The sequence below is a fragment of the Canis aureus genome, chromosome 24 (genome assembly GCF_053574225.1).
Source record: "Canis aureus isolate CA01 chromosome 24, VMU_Caureus_v.1.0, whole genome shotgun sequence".
NCBI classification, from domain to species: Eukaryota; Metazoa; Chordata; class Mammalia; order Carnivora; family Canidae; genus Canis; species Canis aureus.
The window spans coordinates 45,266,905-45,285,604 of record NC_135634.1 but is presented as its reverse complement, the minus strand read 5'-3'; the positions used below and the strand labels follow the sequence as shown (position 1 = coordinate 45,285,604).

The following is an 18,700-nucleotide window of genomic DNA, read 5'->3' as shown; positions in this document are numbered from 1 at the left end:
CCCCCCAACTCGTGTGTGCGCTCTCTCAAATAAGTAAAATCTTAAAAAAAAGGCGGGGGGGGGGGGGGGAGGAAACCCTTTGTGCACAAGTTGGGTAAATTCATATAGAACACTTTCTTAAAAGGAAAGAAAAATGTTAGAAATATTCACAAGTATCCCCCAAATAACTAAACAGAATCCTGAATAAAAACTACCCCCCACCCAAGTTCAGTCTTCTCTGGCCCTTCGAGCGCTCATCCAGTTGTTCATAACACAATGGGCTGCTACCTTCCCTGTAATGTCTAACATTCCCACATGGCAGGTCAACAACATTTCTGTGATAGATTCAGGAATGTTAGAAATGCTCTGATATTTTTAAAAGCTTATTTCTATTGTTTCCTTTACCAAGAATTCCTTTCTTTCATGTCTCCTGTTCAAAATTTAAAGTTCAAGGTTATTTTATTCATATATATATTTAAATTTATTTATTTTTACTTTAGTAATCTGTATATCCAACATGGGGCTTGAACTCTCACAACCAGGAGATTAAGAGTTGCATATTCTTCTGACTGAGCCAGCCAGGTGTTCCTTAAGTTTAATTTTAAGCCCATCTACTCCAAAGAGGCTTTCCCCAAGTTGGAATTAATTCCTTCTTTCCTTTGAATTTCAAGAGCACTTTAGCCATGCCTTCCTTTTTAAAAATTTTTCCAAAGATTTTATTTATTTATTCATAAGAGACACAAAGAGAGAGGCAGAGACATAGGCAGAGGGAGAAGCAGAGAGAGGCAGAGACACAGGCAGAAGGAGAGGCAAGCTCCCTATAGGGAGCCTGATGCAGGACTCCATCCCAGGACTCTGGGATCACAACCTGAGCCAAAGGCAGAAGCTCAACCACTGAGCCACCCAGGTGCCCCTAGCCATGGGCTTGATCCTGGATCTGGGGATCACGCCCTGAGCCAAAGGCAGACACCCAACCAGTGAGCCACCTAGGCGTCCCGTGTCTGCACTTTAAATAGGAAAAAAACCGGGGATCCCCGGGTGGCTCAGTGGTTCAGCGCCTGCCTTCGGCCCAGGGCCTGATCCTGGAGACCCGGGATCGAGTCCCACGTTGGGCTCACTGCATGGACCCTGCTTCTCCCTCTGCCTATGTCTCTGCCTCTCTCTATGTCTATCATAAATAAATAAAATCTTTAAAAATAATAATAAATAAATAAATAAATAAATAGGAAAAACCTCCACAAATTTCAAGAAAATAACAAATCCATTTGATTCTGCCCAGAGATCAAATGTATATAGCACATAGGAAGTGCATAAAAATTTTTGTTGAACAAGGTTGGTTTTAGCTGCAAACAGGTTTCAGGGTACACAAACCTAGAAACCTAGACAACTGTGAGGGAGAGAAACAGAGGTTGGGTTCTGACAGGATCTATGAAAACAATTCTTAGGATTTAATTTTCTTTTTGAACACAGAGAAAGATGCTACTTCATGCATAATTACTAACAGGTTCAAAACCCTAACGAGAGGGTTTTTGTTTTGTTTTGTTTTGTTTTTTTAAAGTAACCTCTATGCCCCCATGTTTAAGAGTCCCATGCTCTGAGGACTGATTCCTGCATCGGGCTCCCTGCAAGGAGCCTGCTTCTCCCTCTGCCTATGTCTGCCTCTCTCTCTCTGTATCTCTCACGAATAAATAAAAATCTTAAAAAAATAAATATAATGTATTATAAAATTTTTCATCCTCCATGACACTTTGCACTATACAATAGGACTCAATACATATTGATTTAAACAAACCTATATTTTTGTATTGTCCCCTTATGGTCAATTTGACAATTCATATACTTCTTGATACCTCTGTATGTTACCTATGGACATCTAATGAAAAATCTAAAAATGAGCAAACCTCACCTTAGAGACTCAGGTCAGTCAAATAAGGAAACCAGAATACTAAGCAGGTTACCAGGAAGGTAAATAAACACAGTGGTGTAAGTATAGGCAGGAATGCTACTACCAAGGCTTACTACATTAAACCAGTAAGTACTCACAGAGGCAAAGGTGCCGATCTGTTTGATATTCTGTTCATAGCTCTGTGAGCTGGTGGGACGGCCAGGGGTTCTTCTGGAGTACCAGAAAGTATAGTTGTACTGCAGGGGATGCTCTGCTGGCCCAGGGACAACAGCCTGTGAATTAAAGAAGCTGTGTTAATCTAGGGCATTTTTCACATGATCAGAGACTGAGAAAACATTTTACAGTGTCACCCCTTAACCACCTCCACAAAAAGGATACACTGCACCACCTGCAACATGCCCAAGATTCCACTTACACAGTAAATTTCTTTTCTTTTCTTTTTTTTTTTTTTTTTTTTATGATTTTACTTACTTAGAGAGATGGAGCAGAGTGAGAGGGAGAAGCAGACTCCCTGCTGAGGGACCTTGAGATCACAACCTGAACCAAAGGCAGACATTCAACTGACTGAACCACCCAGGTGCCGCTACACAAAAAAATTTCTTTAGCGTTTAACTGACTCTAAGTTCCTGTAACATTTTATCTGTATTCTTATGGCATTTGTAACTTTCTGTTTTCTATCTTAGGTATTTACATTTATATCTTATCCCAGCCAAGTAATCCCAGGCCAAGTACTGCCTCCTCTATGATACTTTATCACTCACTGACTAGTAACCTTGACAAGCTATGTAACCTGTTTGTGCCTCTGCTGCTTACTTGCAAAATGAAGAAAATAATAACAACCATATCGTAGAGCTGCGGAGAGGATCAAATAAATTAATAGAGGGGGATCCCTGGGTGGCTCAGCGTTTTGGCGCCTGCCTTTGGCCCAGGGCGCGATCCTGGAGTCCCGGGATCGAGTCCCGCGTCGGGCTCCTGGCATGGAGCCTGCTTCTCCCTCCTCCTGTGTCTCTGCCTCTCTCTCTCTCTCTCTCTCTCTCATAAATAAATAAATAAATCTTAAAAAAAATAAAAAATAAATTAATAGATGTAAAGTGCTTAGCATAGTGCCTGACATATAGTTAAGTGCTCAGTGTCAGCTACCATTATTACTGCTACTATTAAATATAAATCCCTTGATCCATAGTCTCATTCACCTTTCTCTTTGCACCTATAGTGTTTGTATCTGGATAGTACTTGACCTCATGAGATAAACAATTGTTTTGATATTCCAAAAAAAAAGAAATTGATCCATCTATCTCTCATTCTCTAAATTTTCTCCTTTCCAAGTCACTTTCAGCTTAGACTATTATTAACTAAAGAGTCTAAAATTTGAAGGGATGTGTAGGACTTGAAATACTCAGCAGCAGCTTATGAAGCAACAAATAGCCCTGTTAAACTCCAGGGTTAATCTCTCATGCTGGGAGAATGCTGTAAAGCAAGGCAACATCTCAAGATCTGTGGCAAGGGAAAAGTTCTAACTTCCAATATGAATGTCAGTGATTCAACAATCTTTTTTTTTTTAGAGCAAAAGCAGATATTCCAGGGGGACCTGGGTGCCTGACTCTTGATTACAGCTCAGGTCATGATCTCAGGGTCATGAGATAGAGCCCCAATTCGGACTCCACACTCAGCTCAGAGTCTGTTTGTCCCTCTCCCTCTGCTCCTCCCCCTGCTCACACATCTGCACATGCACATTCTCTCTCAAATAAATAAACTCTTGAAAAAAAAAAAAAAAAAAGCATATATCCCTAAATAGGGTGCCATCAAGTTAATCCGGTGTCTTTCACATAACAGATTCCACAAGATAACCAAATCTCAAGTCCAAGGGCAACTCTATCTATATAGCACAAAACTCACCTTCCTCTTACTGCTGCCCTGACTTTTGTCTCGTTCCGTTTTTTCCTTCTCACCATCTTTCTGTGTGCTGTTTTCTTCATTCTGATCATGGTCCCCACTGTCATCATCTTTCAATCTGAATGGGAAGGCAAAACAATGTTAGCCCATGACTGAGCTGATATTTGCTTACCTAACAGAACCACCAGGTCAATGGAACTACATTATAATCAACCCCAAGTCACTCAAAATACAGGCAATGAGATGTACCTGAGATGAGGAAAGGGCAAGGAATGCAGAAAGGCAGTTAGGAGGAATTCCAAAAAAACCCCCAGTCTTCCAGTTTTCTAACAGGTAAAGAAGCAAAAGGCAAACAGTTTATTTTATTTTATTTTTTTTTAAGATTTTATTTATTTATTCATGAGAGAGAGGCAGAGACACAGGCAGAGGGAGAAGCAGGCTCCACGCAGGGAGCCCGATGTGGGACTTGATCCTGGGCCTCCAGGACCACGCCCTGGGCCAAAGGCAGGCACCAAACCTCTGAGCCACCCAGGGATCCCCAGCAAACAGTTTTAGGGACGGTTTTCTTTGCCAAAAATAACGAGTCAATAATGAGAAGAGTTTCTGGATTGTATAACTGCTCTGGCATTTCAAATGAAGTTTAAAAATTTACCTATCTCTCTCAACTCTTCTAACCATCTCTCCTATCCTTCCCCATTGCCACTGCTTTAGCTCAGGCCCTCTTCTTTGTCCTCTGTTATTGCAATAAATTCCTAAATGGTCTCCCTGACACAAATCCTCTCCACCCTCTATCCATCCTCCACATAGCCACGAGCATCTTTCTAAATGTAAATATGAGGGCACCTGGGCGGTGCAGTAGGTTAAGTATCTGACTCTTGGTTTCAGCTCAAGTAGTTGATCTCAGGGTCCTGATTTTAAGGTTGTGAGGTCCAGCCCTGCATTGGACTCCATGCTCAGCAGAGTCTGCTTGAGATTCTCTCTTCCTCTTGCCCTCCCCACTGCCTCGCACACACTAAAATAAATTTGAAAAATCTTTAATTAATAAATTCAATCTAGTCATTTAACTTCCATGCCTAAAACCATTAACCGTCCCCTGTCTTTGGATGACCACCCTGCAGGATAAAATACAATGAAATTTAAGATCCTCTAGAATCTGACTCCTGCCTACTGAAATCTTCTTTCCCTCCCCATCTCCCAAAGCAACCTATAGTCCCACAGCTGTGCTATCTGCAAACACTACCTCTAAGCCCAAGGTGACATTCTTCCCATGTCTGTTTTTACTATTAAGTGGAGGGATCTCTTAGAACAGTCTAATATAAATCTTTGTGCCTTCAGCACCAAGGACAAGAAGATGCCGCCCTAACGTGTAGCACAAGATGTTGAATCAATGTTTAGTGAAAAGAAAAAGAAATGACTGAAAGAAGGAATGAATGTCTTTTCGCCTGGTAAGATTGGTCAAATGCACAGTAGGTGCTACCCTCCTAGAAGCAGTGAAAGTATCCTAAGGCTTTCAGGTAACATATAAAGCTCACTGGATTTAGACAGAAAGATAAGCAGGTGATGACTTCACAAATACATAAGAATGCCATTTAGTTTAGAGCTGGACCATTAGCTTATCATGGATCTTCTCCAAAATCACCTCTAGCCCTAAGGACTATCTAGTCAAACAGAATTAGGTAATTCTCAAGAAAGGTACTAGAAATACTCAAATGATAACATACACATTATCTTACATACCTACAGAAACACGTTGCAAAGCATTTTGCATTTCTTTTGTCCATAAATTTCCCATGCCACACACATAAAAAGCACTCAATAAATATTAGAATGCACAAACTAGCCATGTATTGAGGTACCTCCTCTGCCCATTTCACAGCTCTACCTGTAGGATACATTCAGGTGCATCATGCCCCAAGTGACCCTATCCCCTACCTTCCTGCTCACAACAGGACTATGAAGGGCACCTGAACTAAGGGCAGTCCATCCTGGCCAATAACTGGTGCCTTGTGGTCTTGCTCAAATTATGACTACATTTCTTCCTTGGCCTTTCATTCAGGAGATGAAAGATCAGAGATTCAAGAGCTGGGGCAATCATATGGGTCCCATATGAAAAAAGCCATAATGGAAAAAGTGAACAAGAGAAAAGAAAGCCAGGAGGGAGAAAGGGAATGGAGCAGAGAAAGCAGAGAGAAAAGGGGCTTTGTCTATGATGCTGCGACCTCACTGACTCGGTAAGACCTAGGAGACTTCTGGGAGAATGTTATCTGCGTTTATGATACTCCTTTCCCCTTATTAAACTCAAGTTGGTTTGATGTACTTTCCTAAAGGAGCCTGTATAGCACCAAGTCCCATATTTACCAAGCCACTTACTGTATCAGATGCTACTGCCTGTCCCCAAGCACCTGACTGAGGAGATAAGGTATACATACTCAGGCCTCAGCTTGGTTACAAAGGTCCTGCTCTGTGTGTATGTGCCAGTATCACCTCCTGCTTGGTCCCAACAAACACCTCCACTCTCATGTTATCAACTTACTTGCAGCTTCTTGATCTCTCCTCCCTCTGTTATGCTCATCGTCTGGTCTCTCGTTGGAGAGCCTCTCTTCCCCTACTTAAATTGTCCTCTAGGACTCAGGATAAGGGCCACTTTCTCTTAGAAGCATTTCCTAATCTCTCCCTAGGCTGGATCAGGTTCCCCTCTTCTGAACCTCATCATATCAGTGTTTGTACTTGTCTCAGCTATAAGGTTATGCCTAATTTATCAGCTCCCAAACAAATGGTTTTTTATACTGAATAGGCCCAAGACAGCCCCTCGTTCTCTTCTTTAGGGCATATCTCAGGACTCAAACCATTTCCCTCTCTTCTTACCTCCCAGCCTCCACGATAGTCTTCTGGGGTCCCTTCCCTTTACATCTTGAAGAAAGGCAGTCATCCCACATCTCTCATTTTACTAGCCCTAAGAAAAGCACATGTTCCTTTCTTTGCTGCTATTCATGATTAGGAAACAGAAAAATAGCAAAAATAATTATATCTGAGAAGAGAGTGCTACTGTGGTTCCTGGACCACACTTCCTGACTCCCTTCAGAGATGATAAAAGGAAATTCTAATGTGTTATTTCTTGAGGGTGGAGCTAACCCTGCCCTCTAAGCCTATACTTAAGGCAAATCACTTGCATCCTGTCTTCCAGAGGCTACTCTTCCCAGCTTGAAGCTGGATTTGAGCCAAGATACAATCAGGACTAAAAATCAGTGCTCCAGACTCAGGAGGGCAATTAGCATCTCTAAGGCTATCCAGACTGAGTGGCTCCAAGTCAACTCACCAAACCTCTGCCCAGGTTTATCCTCACACTGCTCTCTAAGTAGACCAATTCCTTGTGGATAGGAACTTAGATTAATTCATCTTTACATGCCCAGCATGAGACCGAGGCAGACAACAAACATGTTTAATGAATGCACTTCTAAAATCAAAGCAATACAAGGCAGAATAGGATGGGAGCCAACAGGTGGTTCGGACAATATTGTAAGAAAGGGCCAAAAACTAGCAAAGAGAGAACAGTAACAAAATCAAGTATGGCATCTAGATCTGAAAACTAAGGTAATCACAGTCTGGGACTGCAGAATAGTGAAATCATCCTAAGGTTTCACACATCAACAGGGTCAATGACAGTGGTAGCTAACTGACTGGATAGATGTAGGGGGTGGGGTGCAATTATAATCCTAGATTACACTCTCAGAAATCGAGCCCATGCAGGAGGTTAGAGATCTTCTTTAAACTGGGCTGATCAGATTAGACTACAGTACCCAGCTCTAGGCACTGGACTTTTAGGATACTGGCAAACTGGAACCAGTCCTTAGGAACCACGTGGTAAAGAGTACAGAAGCCAAACAACTAAAACGTCTAAAAACTGCAGACTTTTGGGGAACCTGGCTGGCTCAGTCAGAGGAACTCTTGTTCTCAGGGTTGTGGGTTCGAGTCCCATGCTGAGTGTAGAGATTATTTAAATAAACAAACTTAAAAAAAAAACCCTACAAACTTGTTACATGAAAAATAAAAACTAGGGGCAGGAGTGTGGTCTCTAATTGCTAATTTCAAATAAATGAGAGCTTTGTTGTTTTTTTTTTTAACTGCATACCTAGGAGATGTTAAAAAATTCTGGGTCATTATAAGGCATAGTTAATAATTAGAACGAATTAAAAATGACCCAGGTTAATTTTTGTCAAGAGTTACTTGAACCAAGGTTAAACAAACCGGGGTTTGAATCCTGCTACGTGCGCCTTCCTGTTTTTGTGTGCAAGTTACTTAACCTCAGAGGGCCTCATTTTCCTATCTATAAAAGGAGGTAACATGATCCCCTTAGCAGAATTGTTAGCAGTAGAAATAACATATGAAAAGTATCTACCAAGATTCCTATGAAACCTGTTACTATCATTCTTAAATTAGCTTACCGCAGATCCCCAAATGATATGGGCAAGACTCGGCTTAGCTGACCCATAAAGTGCCTTCCTAAGATGCAATGTTGATCTGTTCAATTCAGTGGAGGAAGAGGTATAGCATTTACAGAAAGCTCTACTGAGGGAGGACTTAGATCTGGAATTTGGTGTTGCAAAGATTTAAGATATAAGGGGTGCAAATGGCGGGGGGGGGTGGGAAGTGTGGCTGTTCCTATTGAGATGGGCTCAGCTAAGCAGCAGGCTGGGGGAACGTTGAGCCAAAGACTTTTTCCAAGTCCCAGAGACTTCTCAGCAACCAGGAACACATTCCAGAGGAGCTGCCTAGAGCGCTGAAATCCAGGACTCCCGAATGTGCAAACCAGCACTCATTGTACTGGGGGGCGGGGGGGGGGGGGGGCACACAAAAAAACTCCAAAAAAAAACAATTTCCCATCAGCAGCAGGTCACAACCTAAACAGTGATGCCACTTTACATTCCTCCCTATTAGCAATTTACAAAGTCCCTTTAAGCACTTGCTGAACGCGATTTGATCCTCACACACCAGGGCAGCAGCAGGGCCCCAACCGCTAACGTGCTTTACGTTAACAATGGCTGGGTGACTCTTCCACGGGCATAGAAGCGGTAAACTGGTGGGTCTGGACCTGGGAATCTAGGTCCCTAGAGATCAACTATGCTTACTAGAAGCACATAACCTGCCTCAAGACACAATCGCTAGAGGGAAACGTGCAAAGAAATAATTCTGCATTTCCTTTTTTTTTTTTTTTTTTTTTGCGCCCCCAAACGATGCTGCTGGAACTGGGGAGGTGGAAACGGGGGGAATGACAGGGGGTGCTCGGGGGACCAGAACAGGGGCAGCTCCTGCGGAGCGTGCTGGAGCGGGGAGGGAGGGGGGGGAAGGGGGAGGAGAAAGGAAGCAGGAAGGAGCCTCGGGAAGGCCGGGAGCATTCCGTAACTGAGCCGCCTGCAGGCGCCAACGGCCACATTACCTCACTGCATCCTCACCACTCTCCGGCCCGGGCTGTCACCGTCCCCACTCTGCAGAGGAGAACCCGGACTCAGAGGGGCGAGGCGAGCTGCCCGGGCGGGAGAGCGTGTGCGTGGAGCCCCCGCCGGGTCCGGAGGCAGGGCGGCCGGGCTGCGCCAACACCCCAAAACCGCCGCCGTCGCCGCCGTCCCCGCCCCTCCGCGCCGCCGGCAACCCGCACCCACCGGGGCGGGGCGTCCAAAAATCTCCTTCCGGGCGGCGCGGCCACCCCTCCCGGGACCCCGCGCGTCGCCCTGGGGCCGTACCCCGCTCCGCACCCCTGCATGACGCCTCCCCCCCCAGCCCCCCTTCTCCCCCGCCGGCCGCCCGGGCCGCGAAGGCCCGCAGCCCAAGCCCAGGCCGCAGGACGGCGCCGGGGAGTTTCGCCGCTGCCAGCCCCCGTGGAGACGGGCGCGGGGGGAACGGCTGGGGGAAGGGGCCCCGCGGGGCGGCCACGCGCCACTCACGCGTCGAACTTGTTGTTCATCCTCTCACCGCCGCCGTCGCCACTGCCTCACGGAGTGACTTCCGCTCCGCCGGGTCTCCCCCCCCGCCCCCCAGTTTAGGGCCCGGCCACTTCCGGCTGCGCGCGGCGCAGCGGAACGTCTGCGCGCTAGTCCGGTGCGGGGCGGGTATCCCGGGACGCCGGCCCCGGGCGGCTGCGCGGAGGCTGCGCGGAGGCTGCCTGGGTCCCCGCCGCGCGTCCGAGGGGGCGCCCCGACTCCACACCCCCACCCCCCGGGGGGCGGCTGCACCGTCCTGGACTCGCTCCTCACCTGCCGGAGGCTGTTTCCTCCTGGGTCCCGGCCACGCCCCTTCGGGTCGCCGTGTGGCTAGAACGGGACCGCCGGTGTCCGGCGCCGGACGCAGCCGCCCGCGCGGAGTCTTCCGTCTTGCTGACCTGTGCGGGGGAGCGAAGGAGCTCATCGCGCCCCCCGAGGCGGTCGGAGATGTGGAGAGACCGACGCCAGGTGACACAGTTAGTGCGAAGCTCACCGGAACCCCAGATGGGCCCGCCAGGCTCGGAGCGAGCGCCTCCCGGATCCGAAGCCTCTGCTCCGGGGACACAGGGGCGGCGCGCACGGGAGTTAAGGACGCGAACCTGCTGCTGGTGGAGCCCCCAAGCCAGCACCCCTGTGCTTGGGGAAGGCGGTTATTACCAGCCCTCCCGCCCCCACGATGTCCCATTGTCAGGTCTTAGGCACATTTTTTTTAAAGACTTATTTATTTGTTCAGAGAGAGGGGGGCAGAGACACAGGCAGAGGGAGAAGCAGGCTCCACGCAGGGAGCCCGACGTGGGACTCGATCCCGGGTCTCCAGGATCACACCCGGGGCTGCAGGCGCACGCCACCGGGACTGCCCCTTATGCACATTTTTGATTCACTGTCACCCGCACCTTTGATCCTCTGATGGGGGTGGATAGGTAGGAAGCGGAAATCCGAACCCATATTTGCAGATGAAGAAACAGAGGCTCAGAGGGCACAAATGACCTGCTCGGGTTCTCTCCTCACCAACAGAACTCGGGCCCCAGCTGTATTCTCAAAGCCGGGCCTTGCCTCTCCCGCCAGGAAGACCTCAGCTGGGCATCTTGTTTTCTAAGTGGATCCAGAATCTCCTGCCGGAAGGGAAAGCCCAGCCCATCACCTCCCAGCCTCTCTGCCCAGCTCCTCCTTGTCTTAAGCATCCTTTGAGACCAGTGCAAATGCTCCGCCGCCCTTTGAGAAGAGAAGGAAGAGGGGTCTGTTTTCCAGGCCACCGAATCTTTCTTGGGAGTGTCTAAAATTGGGTTGGGAATTCTGCATTCCAAACTTTATTTAACCACCAGTGTTCTTTTTTTTTTTTTTTTTTTTTTTAAGATTTTAAATATTTAGATTCAGCCCCAGTGGCGCAGCGGTTTGGCACCGCCTGCAGCCTGGGGTGTGATCCTGGAGACCTGGGATCGAGTCCCACGCCGGGCTCCCTGCGTGGAGCCTGCCTGTGTCTCTGCCTCTCTCTTTCTCTCTGTGTCTCTCATGAATAAGTAAATAAAATCTTAAAAAAGATTTTAAAATATTTATTCATGAGAGACACAGGCTCTCATGATGGCTGCCCTAGCCATCAGTGTTCTGGGAAGCCCCCTCTCACTTGGAGCCCCAATCTGCCCAAATGAAACGTGGGGAAATAGTGACCCTTGCTTGTCCCTGATGACATGAGTAACTCTTCTGTGATCAATGACCAAAAAAAAAATGCATATGAATGGAAAGGTCACTTGTGCAGCAGAGTCTTGGATGCTTATAGCACCCAGAAAGTAGAAAAGGGACATACCAGCTGGCGTGGGCTGCTGCCCTTCTTTCAAGAGAACATTGCCTGCTATTCTTCACATCTCTCTTGACCTCTCTCCTCTGGGAGCCTGTGGGGAGGGACTCGTACAAAGGTAGGGAGGCCCAGTCCTGGAGGGATGGGACCTTGCCTAGTTGGGGACGTCATACAAGACAGAGTCCTTAGGGCTTCAGAAATGACAGGAGTTGCTAACGTCTTGCTGAGGTGAGGGGATTGCCAGGACTAGCTAGCCAGAGCCATGTGGATGCTGATTCCAACAGTGCACCCTGCCCACAGCCATTCTCAACCACTCAAGGACTCCAGCTTGGTCTCTTTATTTCCCATGCTTTATTTCTCAGGCCTGGTGGTCCTGAAGGCCACTTCCCAAAGAGCACACTTATGACCCCAGCCACTGAAGAACACAGCTGATAAGACTCCACATGGCTCTCAGCAGTTGGTCGGCTCAGTCAGGTGAGGGCAGGTAGGAGCGGGGGTCTCCAGGGAATGGCAGAGCGGGCACCTGGTTGTAGTGGGCCATGAGGAAGATGCCAGCGGTGCCACAGACAAAAAGCGAGAGCATGGCCAAGAAGCAGACACGGTCCAACACGCGTCCCACCAAGAACCACTCCTCGCTACCCTGAGGGTGGGAGGCAGGGTGTGGGATGGCCAGCAGTGACACCAAGCCTGACCTGGGTCACTGTGCCATCCTTGGTCATCCAGCAGGCCTCTCTTCGTGTCCTTCGGTCCTTCTCATCTCCTTCCAGACTTTAACCTGGCTTCTGCCATAGTCCCCTGGTCCATCCCATTGCCCAACCATGGCCACCCTACTCATCTTGGCCCCCGTCCCAGGTCCAAGTCCCTCCCTGGGTACTCAATCCCCCTTACGCTGTCAAAGTGACTTTGCTGGTGCCGGGCGAGGGCAATCAGGTTGCAGGCTTCCACACAGGCCTGGATGGCCGGGGCAGCCTGCTTCAGGCTGCCACACAGCTCCTGGCTCTGCCCTGGCTCCGGGCCTTTCTCTGGTGAGAGAGGGTAAGGTTTGGGGATAGAGTGGAGAAGAAGTAGTCTGAGAAGTTAGTCTCTCCTGAGCGGCCTAGCTTCTCTCTCCTCAACCTGGATGCTCATCTGCCGTCCCTGGTGCTTTGGCCGACAGGCCTGCCCGTTTGGAGTCCCTGGGGAGGAGGGTCCCCAGTGTCATACCCTCTGCCTCACCTAGCTTCTCCAGCGCTGCCCTCACCAGCCCATTGCGCTGCCGCTGCCGGAATAGAAGTTCACTGCGAGGCAGGCAGAGAGCAATGTCCTCCCCAGCTGTGATTGGCCATCCCAAGGAGGAGCCGTTCTGTAGCTGGCACCGGGTGTCTCGCACAGCTGCTGGGGCTGGTGGGCGAACATGCATCCGCAACAGCTGAGGCAAGAGCCGTAGGAACACCTGGAGAGAGGGGTTTCTGGTGGGCTTAGCTTAGTAGCAGCAGACCTGGGCATGTGGGCAGCCAGGCTAGGCTTCAGAGCAGAAGGTGAAGGTTGGCACGGAGGGCTTGAGCCACCAGGGGCTCAGGGGCAGCAAGCACATTAGGGTCAGTGGCTTGACCCCAGTACAGCTGGACTGTTCTGCGCCAGACGTGAGCCTAGGTCCTCACATCTGTGTGCACATCAGAATCACCAGGGCGCTCACTACACAGGTTCCCGGGCCCCACCCCGGCAGTTCTGGCCCACAATGCCTGAGGTGGGCCTGAGAATCTGCATTTGCAGCAAGGGTCCCAGCCGACTGCTACGGGTGGGCTGCAGATCACACAGGCCCTGGCGCCAGACTGCCTGGGCAGCACCTTGCTTCTGCTTCCTAGCCGTGCGACCTTGGGTGAGTGAATCAATCTCTCTGTGCCTCAGCTTCCTCACTGGCCGACTGGAGATGGTACTAACACCCACCTCAGAGGAGTTTATGAAGATCCAGTCGTTAGTGTGCATAATACACCTGCCACATAGTAAGCACTCGGTGTCATTATTAATCCATTTGGGCACATGCTTCAAGATACAGGGTAGGTGTGCTGCTGAACGTGGCAGGGGAGTAGAGAAGGGGAAGGGGTGGACAGGAGGATGCTGGAATGGGCAGGGAGAGGCCTTGCCTTTCGGACCCCATGAGCCATGGAGTGTGTGTGGGGGGACCGCAGGGACACGTTGAGCACGACCACGGCATTCACAACAATGAGGATGGTCACCGCCAGGAGGAAGGTGAGGTACCTGCCGGGGTTGGGTAGGCAGGAGGTGGGGCTGGCCCTTTGGCACCTCATCTCCAGATGCACCCCCACCCTTAGCAGCTGACTCCCCCAGATTCAGCTGGGTGAGGGGTTGGCACCGCGGACAGGTGAGGTGGGAGTGGCAGGAGGGTAGTGCCCCGAGTTCCAGGGAATGGAGGGAAGGAGGCGGGGGGAAGGCACGAGGGCCAGCCTTACTTGCTGATAAGTGGCACTGCCTGGGAGGTCTCGGGCACCTTCTTGGCCACAAGGAAGAGGAAGACAGTCTGGGCCAGGAGCACGTTGATGGCGACAGTACACTTTTGGCCACCCGCTGCCCATAACCAAGAGGCCTTCAGAGCAGATCTCAAGTTCCCTGCCATGGGGACCTCCCCTGCCCCACAAGGAGCCCAGTGCCCCTGGTCCCCGGGACAGGTGGTCTCGTGTGTGATGCCCCAACGCCGTCCCTCCCCACTGGTCCCCGAGCTGCCAGCTGGGGCCATGGCCCCCCTCCCCCAGGCTACAGCTACCCTTGGCAGGAAGGAAGTAGATGAGGATGGCGACCGAGGAGATGAGCACACAGGGCGCGATGATGTTGATGACATAGAAGAGGGGCTTGCGCTGGATGAGCACGTAGAAGACCACCTTCTGGTGGCCCGCCTCCTCGGCCGGCGCGGCCACGTCCAGCAGCATCTTGGCGGGCCGGTGCCGGATGGCCCACTCCCCGTTCTCTGCGGGCAGCAGGCCAGGGTGGGCACAGGGAGGGCAGGCCGGGCGGATCCCCACGGCCCCGGCGACCTAGCTACGGGGCGGCCAGCATGCGCCCAGAGCGCCATCGGGGGAGACTGGATGCCTGACCCCCTCCCACCCAAACTGGAGACATTATCGTGGGGAAGTGAGAACTTTGCTGGGCCCTTAAAAATACACTTTTTAATGATTTACCGTAGTGCTCACCTTGAGTGACATGGGGGGGTGGGGTATGATCTTAGTCTGGCCGTGCCCTGGGGGCCAGGTCCAGCAGGGGTCCTGGGAAGAGGATACCTGTGAAGGCCTCGGGGTCGATGAAAATCCACTCGATGGTCTGACCATCTTCCTGGCTGAGCTGCAGATTGATCTCATTGGTGCTGTAGGTCTGGGACCTGGGCGATGGGGAGGGAAGTGTGTGTAGATCCATCTCTGAGGTCACACGGAGGGTCATCTGAGGGCAACTGAGGGCAGTATTGCCTCAAAGAGTGCAAAACTCAGAATTCCTGAGTTCTCCACAGAACCTGGCCGGGAGATGGTGTAAGGGCGGGATGGGGGTCAGAGGAGTCTTCGTGGAAGGGCTGGGAGGCTGGAGCTCAGTCCACTGTGTTCCTCCCCTCTGCTGCCTCCGGGGCAGGAGGGACTGATGGTCTGTCCCTGTCTGGTCTGTTTGTTAAGGAGGGTCTCCCTGTAGGGTCTCCTTGTAAAAAAGACTGCTCCTCTAAATTATGGGAAAGACCTCCTTTCCCCCATTTCTGGATGAGAAGACTGAGACAGCCTCTACCTCTCCATGGGGTGTGGGTGGCACTCGTGTGGGCATGCATGTACATCGCGGGCATGCGTGTGCCTTCTTGCCCAGCCGCCTTGGTCATGAATTACTCCCTTGGGTCACAGGCAGGGAAACTGAGGCAGGGAAGGAGGCTGAGCCAGGGGACTGTGACTTAGCAGGGAGGGATGTGGGTGTCTGGGTGTGAGATGGGCAGAGAGGCTCCCAAGAGATGAGGCCTGGCCCTTGGTGAGAAGCCTCGCGTCCGCCACCCAGCCAGGCTCCTCCTGGGGCATCTCTCTAAATCCTCCCCCCTCCGCCCCCCCCCCCCCAATAAATGGCCTCACTGGAAGACGAGGGAGCAGTTCTGCCAGTCGAAGGGGAAGTAGGTGACAGAGACCGGGCAGGAGGAGCGGAAGATGGCAGGTGGCAGCCAGTAGACACATCCATCAGGAGACACGAGCACGTTGCAGTAGAGGGCCACCTCGAACACGCCGTCCACGCTGCGCACAGGCCAGGCCCCGAGGCTGGGGGCTCACGTCCCCGGCAGCCCCGGCTCGCCCCAGTCCCACACCCTAGGCTAGCCCTTGCCCTGCGTGGATGGGGACCGGGGACCCAAGCCCTTTGCGGCCACAGGGTCCACTACTCCCCACCTGCATCGCCCCCAGACTTCCTCCACCCCACCCCCTCGTCACCAGGGCCTGGTCCTAATGGTACTAACATCTCTTCAGCTCTCGCAAAGTGCCAGCGCCACGACGGCAGCACTTCATGCCTACTGACTCCTGACAGCTTCTGTGGGAGCTGCCCTCATCCCCAGGTCAGAGGGAGGGAGCCCACCAGATGACAGGTGACAGGAGGAGGAGGAGGAGGAGCCAGGCCTCCAGAGGCAGGTCTGCCCACCCGGCCCCACCCTCAGCAGCACCTGCTCCAACCAGTGTTCCCCCGTCTGCACCTTCTGTCCACTTGTCCCTTTTCCCCAGAGCCCCCTTGTCCTGCTGGGGCCTGCACTTGTGTCCTTTTGGCACCCCTCCTCACTTGTTCTCCAGCACGACGTCTGGCCGCCACACCATGGTGGACGGCACCCTTAGCACCCACAGGCCTTCGTAGTCTTGCGGGTCCCAGCGCAGGCGATAATCGCACCACTGCTGCAGGGGGAGTGGGGTTGCCAGGCCCTGCTCTCCTCTGGGATGCCCCACCCCCACCCCCAGAAACAGGAGCTGAGCCCAGGTGGGCCAGAAGAGGCAGGGAGGGGGCGGGGGAAGGCAAGCAGCTCTAAGGGCCTTGGGACCCCAGGGTGGGAGCCCAGACAGGAAAGCACTGCAAGGTGGCCTCTTACCATCTCTATCCAGACATTGGTGGTGAGTGCCTCCTCTCGCTCATTCTGGGGGTGCATTACAGAGGGCTAAGCTCCCGTTACTTGTACTCTCTGGATGTTAGTCCCTATAGACCCCTGTTGGGTACTCCAGGACTCCAGCCTCTTGGGAGCTTTCCAGATCTCCAGCCTCCTCTCTGTGGAGTCCTTCCTCCCCCCCTGCCCTGGCCTGGCTGCTAGAGCCAGCCCCTTCTTCTCCCCAGCAGGTCCCAGGGGCCCGGTACACTGGGCCTCTGTGTCCCCCACTGTCCCACAGGCCTGTGGCTTACCAGGGAGATGAGGTTGGTGAGGGTGAGTTTCAGGCTGACATTGACCACATCCGAATCGTGCTCAGCGGGCCTCAGGTGGGGATTGTAGTTGTGCATCAGGTCTGCGAGCAGCCGCTCCTCCTGGTTCCGGGCCTCAGCTCCTGCAACAGCCAGCAGTGAGCCTGGCCACAGGGGCCTTGGGGCAGAAAGAGGGGGAGGCCGCAGGAGGGTGTGATATGGAGAATTAGGGTGCTGGGGGTGGGGGAAGGCTTCAAAAGCCTCCAGACCCTCTGTCCCCTGAGGCCTGGGACCTCTACTCCAGGCCCCCCAGGCTCCTGACCCCCTGAGTCCGCACCCAGGTAGACGGCCAGCAGCGGTGGGAGGAGCAGCAGCCCCTGGCCCCAGAGCATGGTGCCACAGCCCTCTACAGTGACGGGTGGGACAACCGCTCCCCAGCTCAGGGTAGAGAGCTGTCGACTCTGGATCTCATATAACAGCCCATGCTCCCACCCCAGCCAGGCCAGCCCAGCCCCACCAGCTGTCCGACCACAGCACTGTCAGCTGTTCCAAGATGGACAAAATGCCAGGCTCAGGTTACCTGGGCTGGGGAGGGGACAGAGGGGGCCTATCTGCCCCAATAGAGACAGCCCAGCCTCCATCCCCTCTGTCTGAGTCTGCAGTCCCAGCCTATGTTCCTGAAGACACAAGCAGGGATAGGCAGACATGGGAGGGAGCAGAGTGTGAGGAAGGGCCCAGAACTGGGCTCCCTCCTCTGTTCCTCCAGCGGGTCAGGATTTGAGGAGGTATGGAGGCATGTTCTGTACCCAAGTTTCTCTGTGATATGATGGAGGACCCCAAACCTGTCCTACCAGCCTAACATGGGTGGTGCACTGGGCCCAGACACTGGAGGTAAAGCCTAGGAGAGAGATGTACTATGTTGCCCAGGTCCTGATACCTTAATGCAAATTAGGGGGATAGTTAGGGCCCACCCAGGCTCTGAGACACGGGACATGGGCCTGGTAAGCTTTGAAAGGAGAGTTGAGGAAGATCTGTGACTTGGGGCTCTTGGGAACAGAACAACCCCTGGATAGGGGGTCCTTTGTGTGGCCTCCATATTTCTTAAGTTTATCCATAAACTTAGGGAGTCCCTCACATGTGGCAGGCAGCAGGCCAGGCGGGCAGCAAGGGGGACTGCAAGGGAAGCCGGGCTGAGCCTGGGTGGCTCACAGGAGGTCACAGTTCAGTAGGGCAGGCGGACAAGATCAAGGTTGTGACCCCAGAGAGTCAGGTGAGGGGACCCACCTGGGCCAGAAAACATGCTCCATCCAGTTTGTAGTTTGAAGTCAGGGGAAGGGTAGGGCTGAGGCGGGTCTAGGAGCTGAGGGCCCTGCTGCCAGCTGTGGCCATGGGCTCACCTGTCTTTTGTCCTCCACAGCTGCAAGTCATCCCTCCTGTCTGTCCTCACAAGGACTTTGGGGTCAGGAGGACAGTAGTTGTGGCACCTGCCTTTCCCGGTCATCCTGCTCTGGGCCCCACCCCCAAGCCTTGATCTCACCCCCAAACCTCGATCTTGAGTAGTATGGTGCCCTTTCCCTGGGTTTGTAAAGCCAGCTGCCCCTTTTCCCCAGCCTGCCCCTTGGTGCTCCCCAGAGCAGCACCTCTCCCCCTCTGGAGTCCCTGCCAAGACCACTAATGGCACCTGCTAAATAACGGACCACCTGTTCACCCTCAACCCCACCGCCCTGGTCAGTGGTGGTCTGGCTGATGCTCCAACATTTCTGACTCTCCTTCCCC

General features: G+C 52.1%; 2 protein-coding genes and 1 long non-coding RNA gene across 16 annotated transcripts in view; 1 reads left to right on the top strand and 2 right to left on the bottom strand.

Annotated features, from left to right (window-relative positions):
• Nucleotides 1-9,876, bottom strand: part of EIF4E2 (eukaryotic translation initiation factor 4E family member 2) — a 31,016-nt gene extending 21,140 nt beyond the window's left edge. For all 7 annotated transcript variants that reach the window (XR_013363378.1, XR_013363379.1, XR_013363380.1 and 4 more), the window contains exons 1-3: nucleotides 9,718-9,876; nucleotides 3,782-3,896; nucleotides 2,023-2,157 (exon numbers count right to left, since the gene is read on the bottom strand). Coding sequence is in view for 4 of the 7 variants with exons in the window: in XM_077869247.1 (XP_077725373.1) it covers nucleotides 2,023-2,157; nucleotides 3,782-3,896; nucleotides 9,718-9,737 (270 nt within the window). In the remaining 3 variants the exon portion in view is untranslated. The remainder of the gene's footprint in view (nucleotides 1-2,022; nucleotides 2,158-3,781; nucleotides 3,897-9,717) is intronic.
• Nucleotides 9,877-9,882: 6 nt separating this feature from the next.
• On the top strand, nucleotides 9,883-15,170 carry LOC144296225 (uncharacterized). Of its 8 annotated transcripts, none has more exons than XR_013363390.1 (5): nucleotides 9,883-10,221; nucleotides 11,908-12,019; nucleotides 13,298-13,581; nucleotides 13,714-13,774; nucleotides 14,296-15,169. It is a non-coding gene; the product is annotated as an uncharacterized LOC144296225 (long non-coding RNA). The 8 variants fall into 8 exon arrangements; XR_013363386.1 differs by having other exon boundaries at nucleotides 14,049-15,163; XR_013363387.1 differs by having other exon boundaries at nucleotides 13,298-13,774; nucleotides 14,296-15,170.
• Nucleotides 11,740-17,316, bottom strand: CHRNG (cholinergic receptor nicotinic gamma subunit). Its single transcript, XM_077869253.1, has 12 exons — nucleotides 17,262-17,316; nucleotides 16,928-17,067; nucleotides 16,623-16,667; nucleotides 16,322-16,431; nucleotides 15,634-15,789; nucleotides 14,818-14,915; nucleotides 14,307-14,507; nucleotides 13,996-14,110; nucleotides 13,669-13,783; nucleotides 12,761-12,977; nucleotides 12,434-12,567; nucleotides 11,740-12,185 (listed from the first exon to the last, which is right to left on the bottom strand). Exons 1-12 carry the CDS (start codon nucleotides 17,314-17,316, stop codon nucleotides 12,012-12,014), a joined length of 1,560 nt encoding a protein of 519 aa, XP_077725379.1. The 3' UTR covers nucleotides 11,740-12,011.
• Between the last annotated feature and the right edge of the window lie 1,384 nt (nucleotides 17,317-18,700).

What these genes read in the sequence shown, in the direction of transcription:
- CHRNG (XM_077869253.1), bottom strand. Translation starts at nt 17,316, where the DNA reads ATGCTCTGGGGCCAGGGGCTGCTGCTCCTCCCACCGCTGCTGGCCGTC. An exon ending in GACGTCGTGCTGGAGAACAA is followed by an intron (nt 15,790 to 16,321) that starts GTGAGGAGGGGT and finishes GCCTGTGCGCAG; the next exon opens with CGTGGACGGCGTGTTCGAGG. An exon ending in GGCAGCGCTGGAGAAGCTAG is followed by an intron (nt 12,568 to 12,760) that starts GTGAGGCAGAGG and finishes CTCTCTCACCAG; the next exon opens with AGAAAGGCCCGGAGCCAGGG.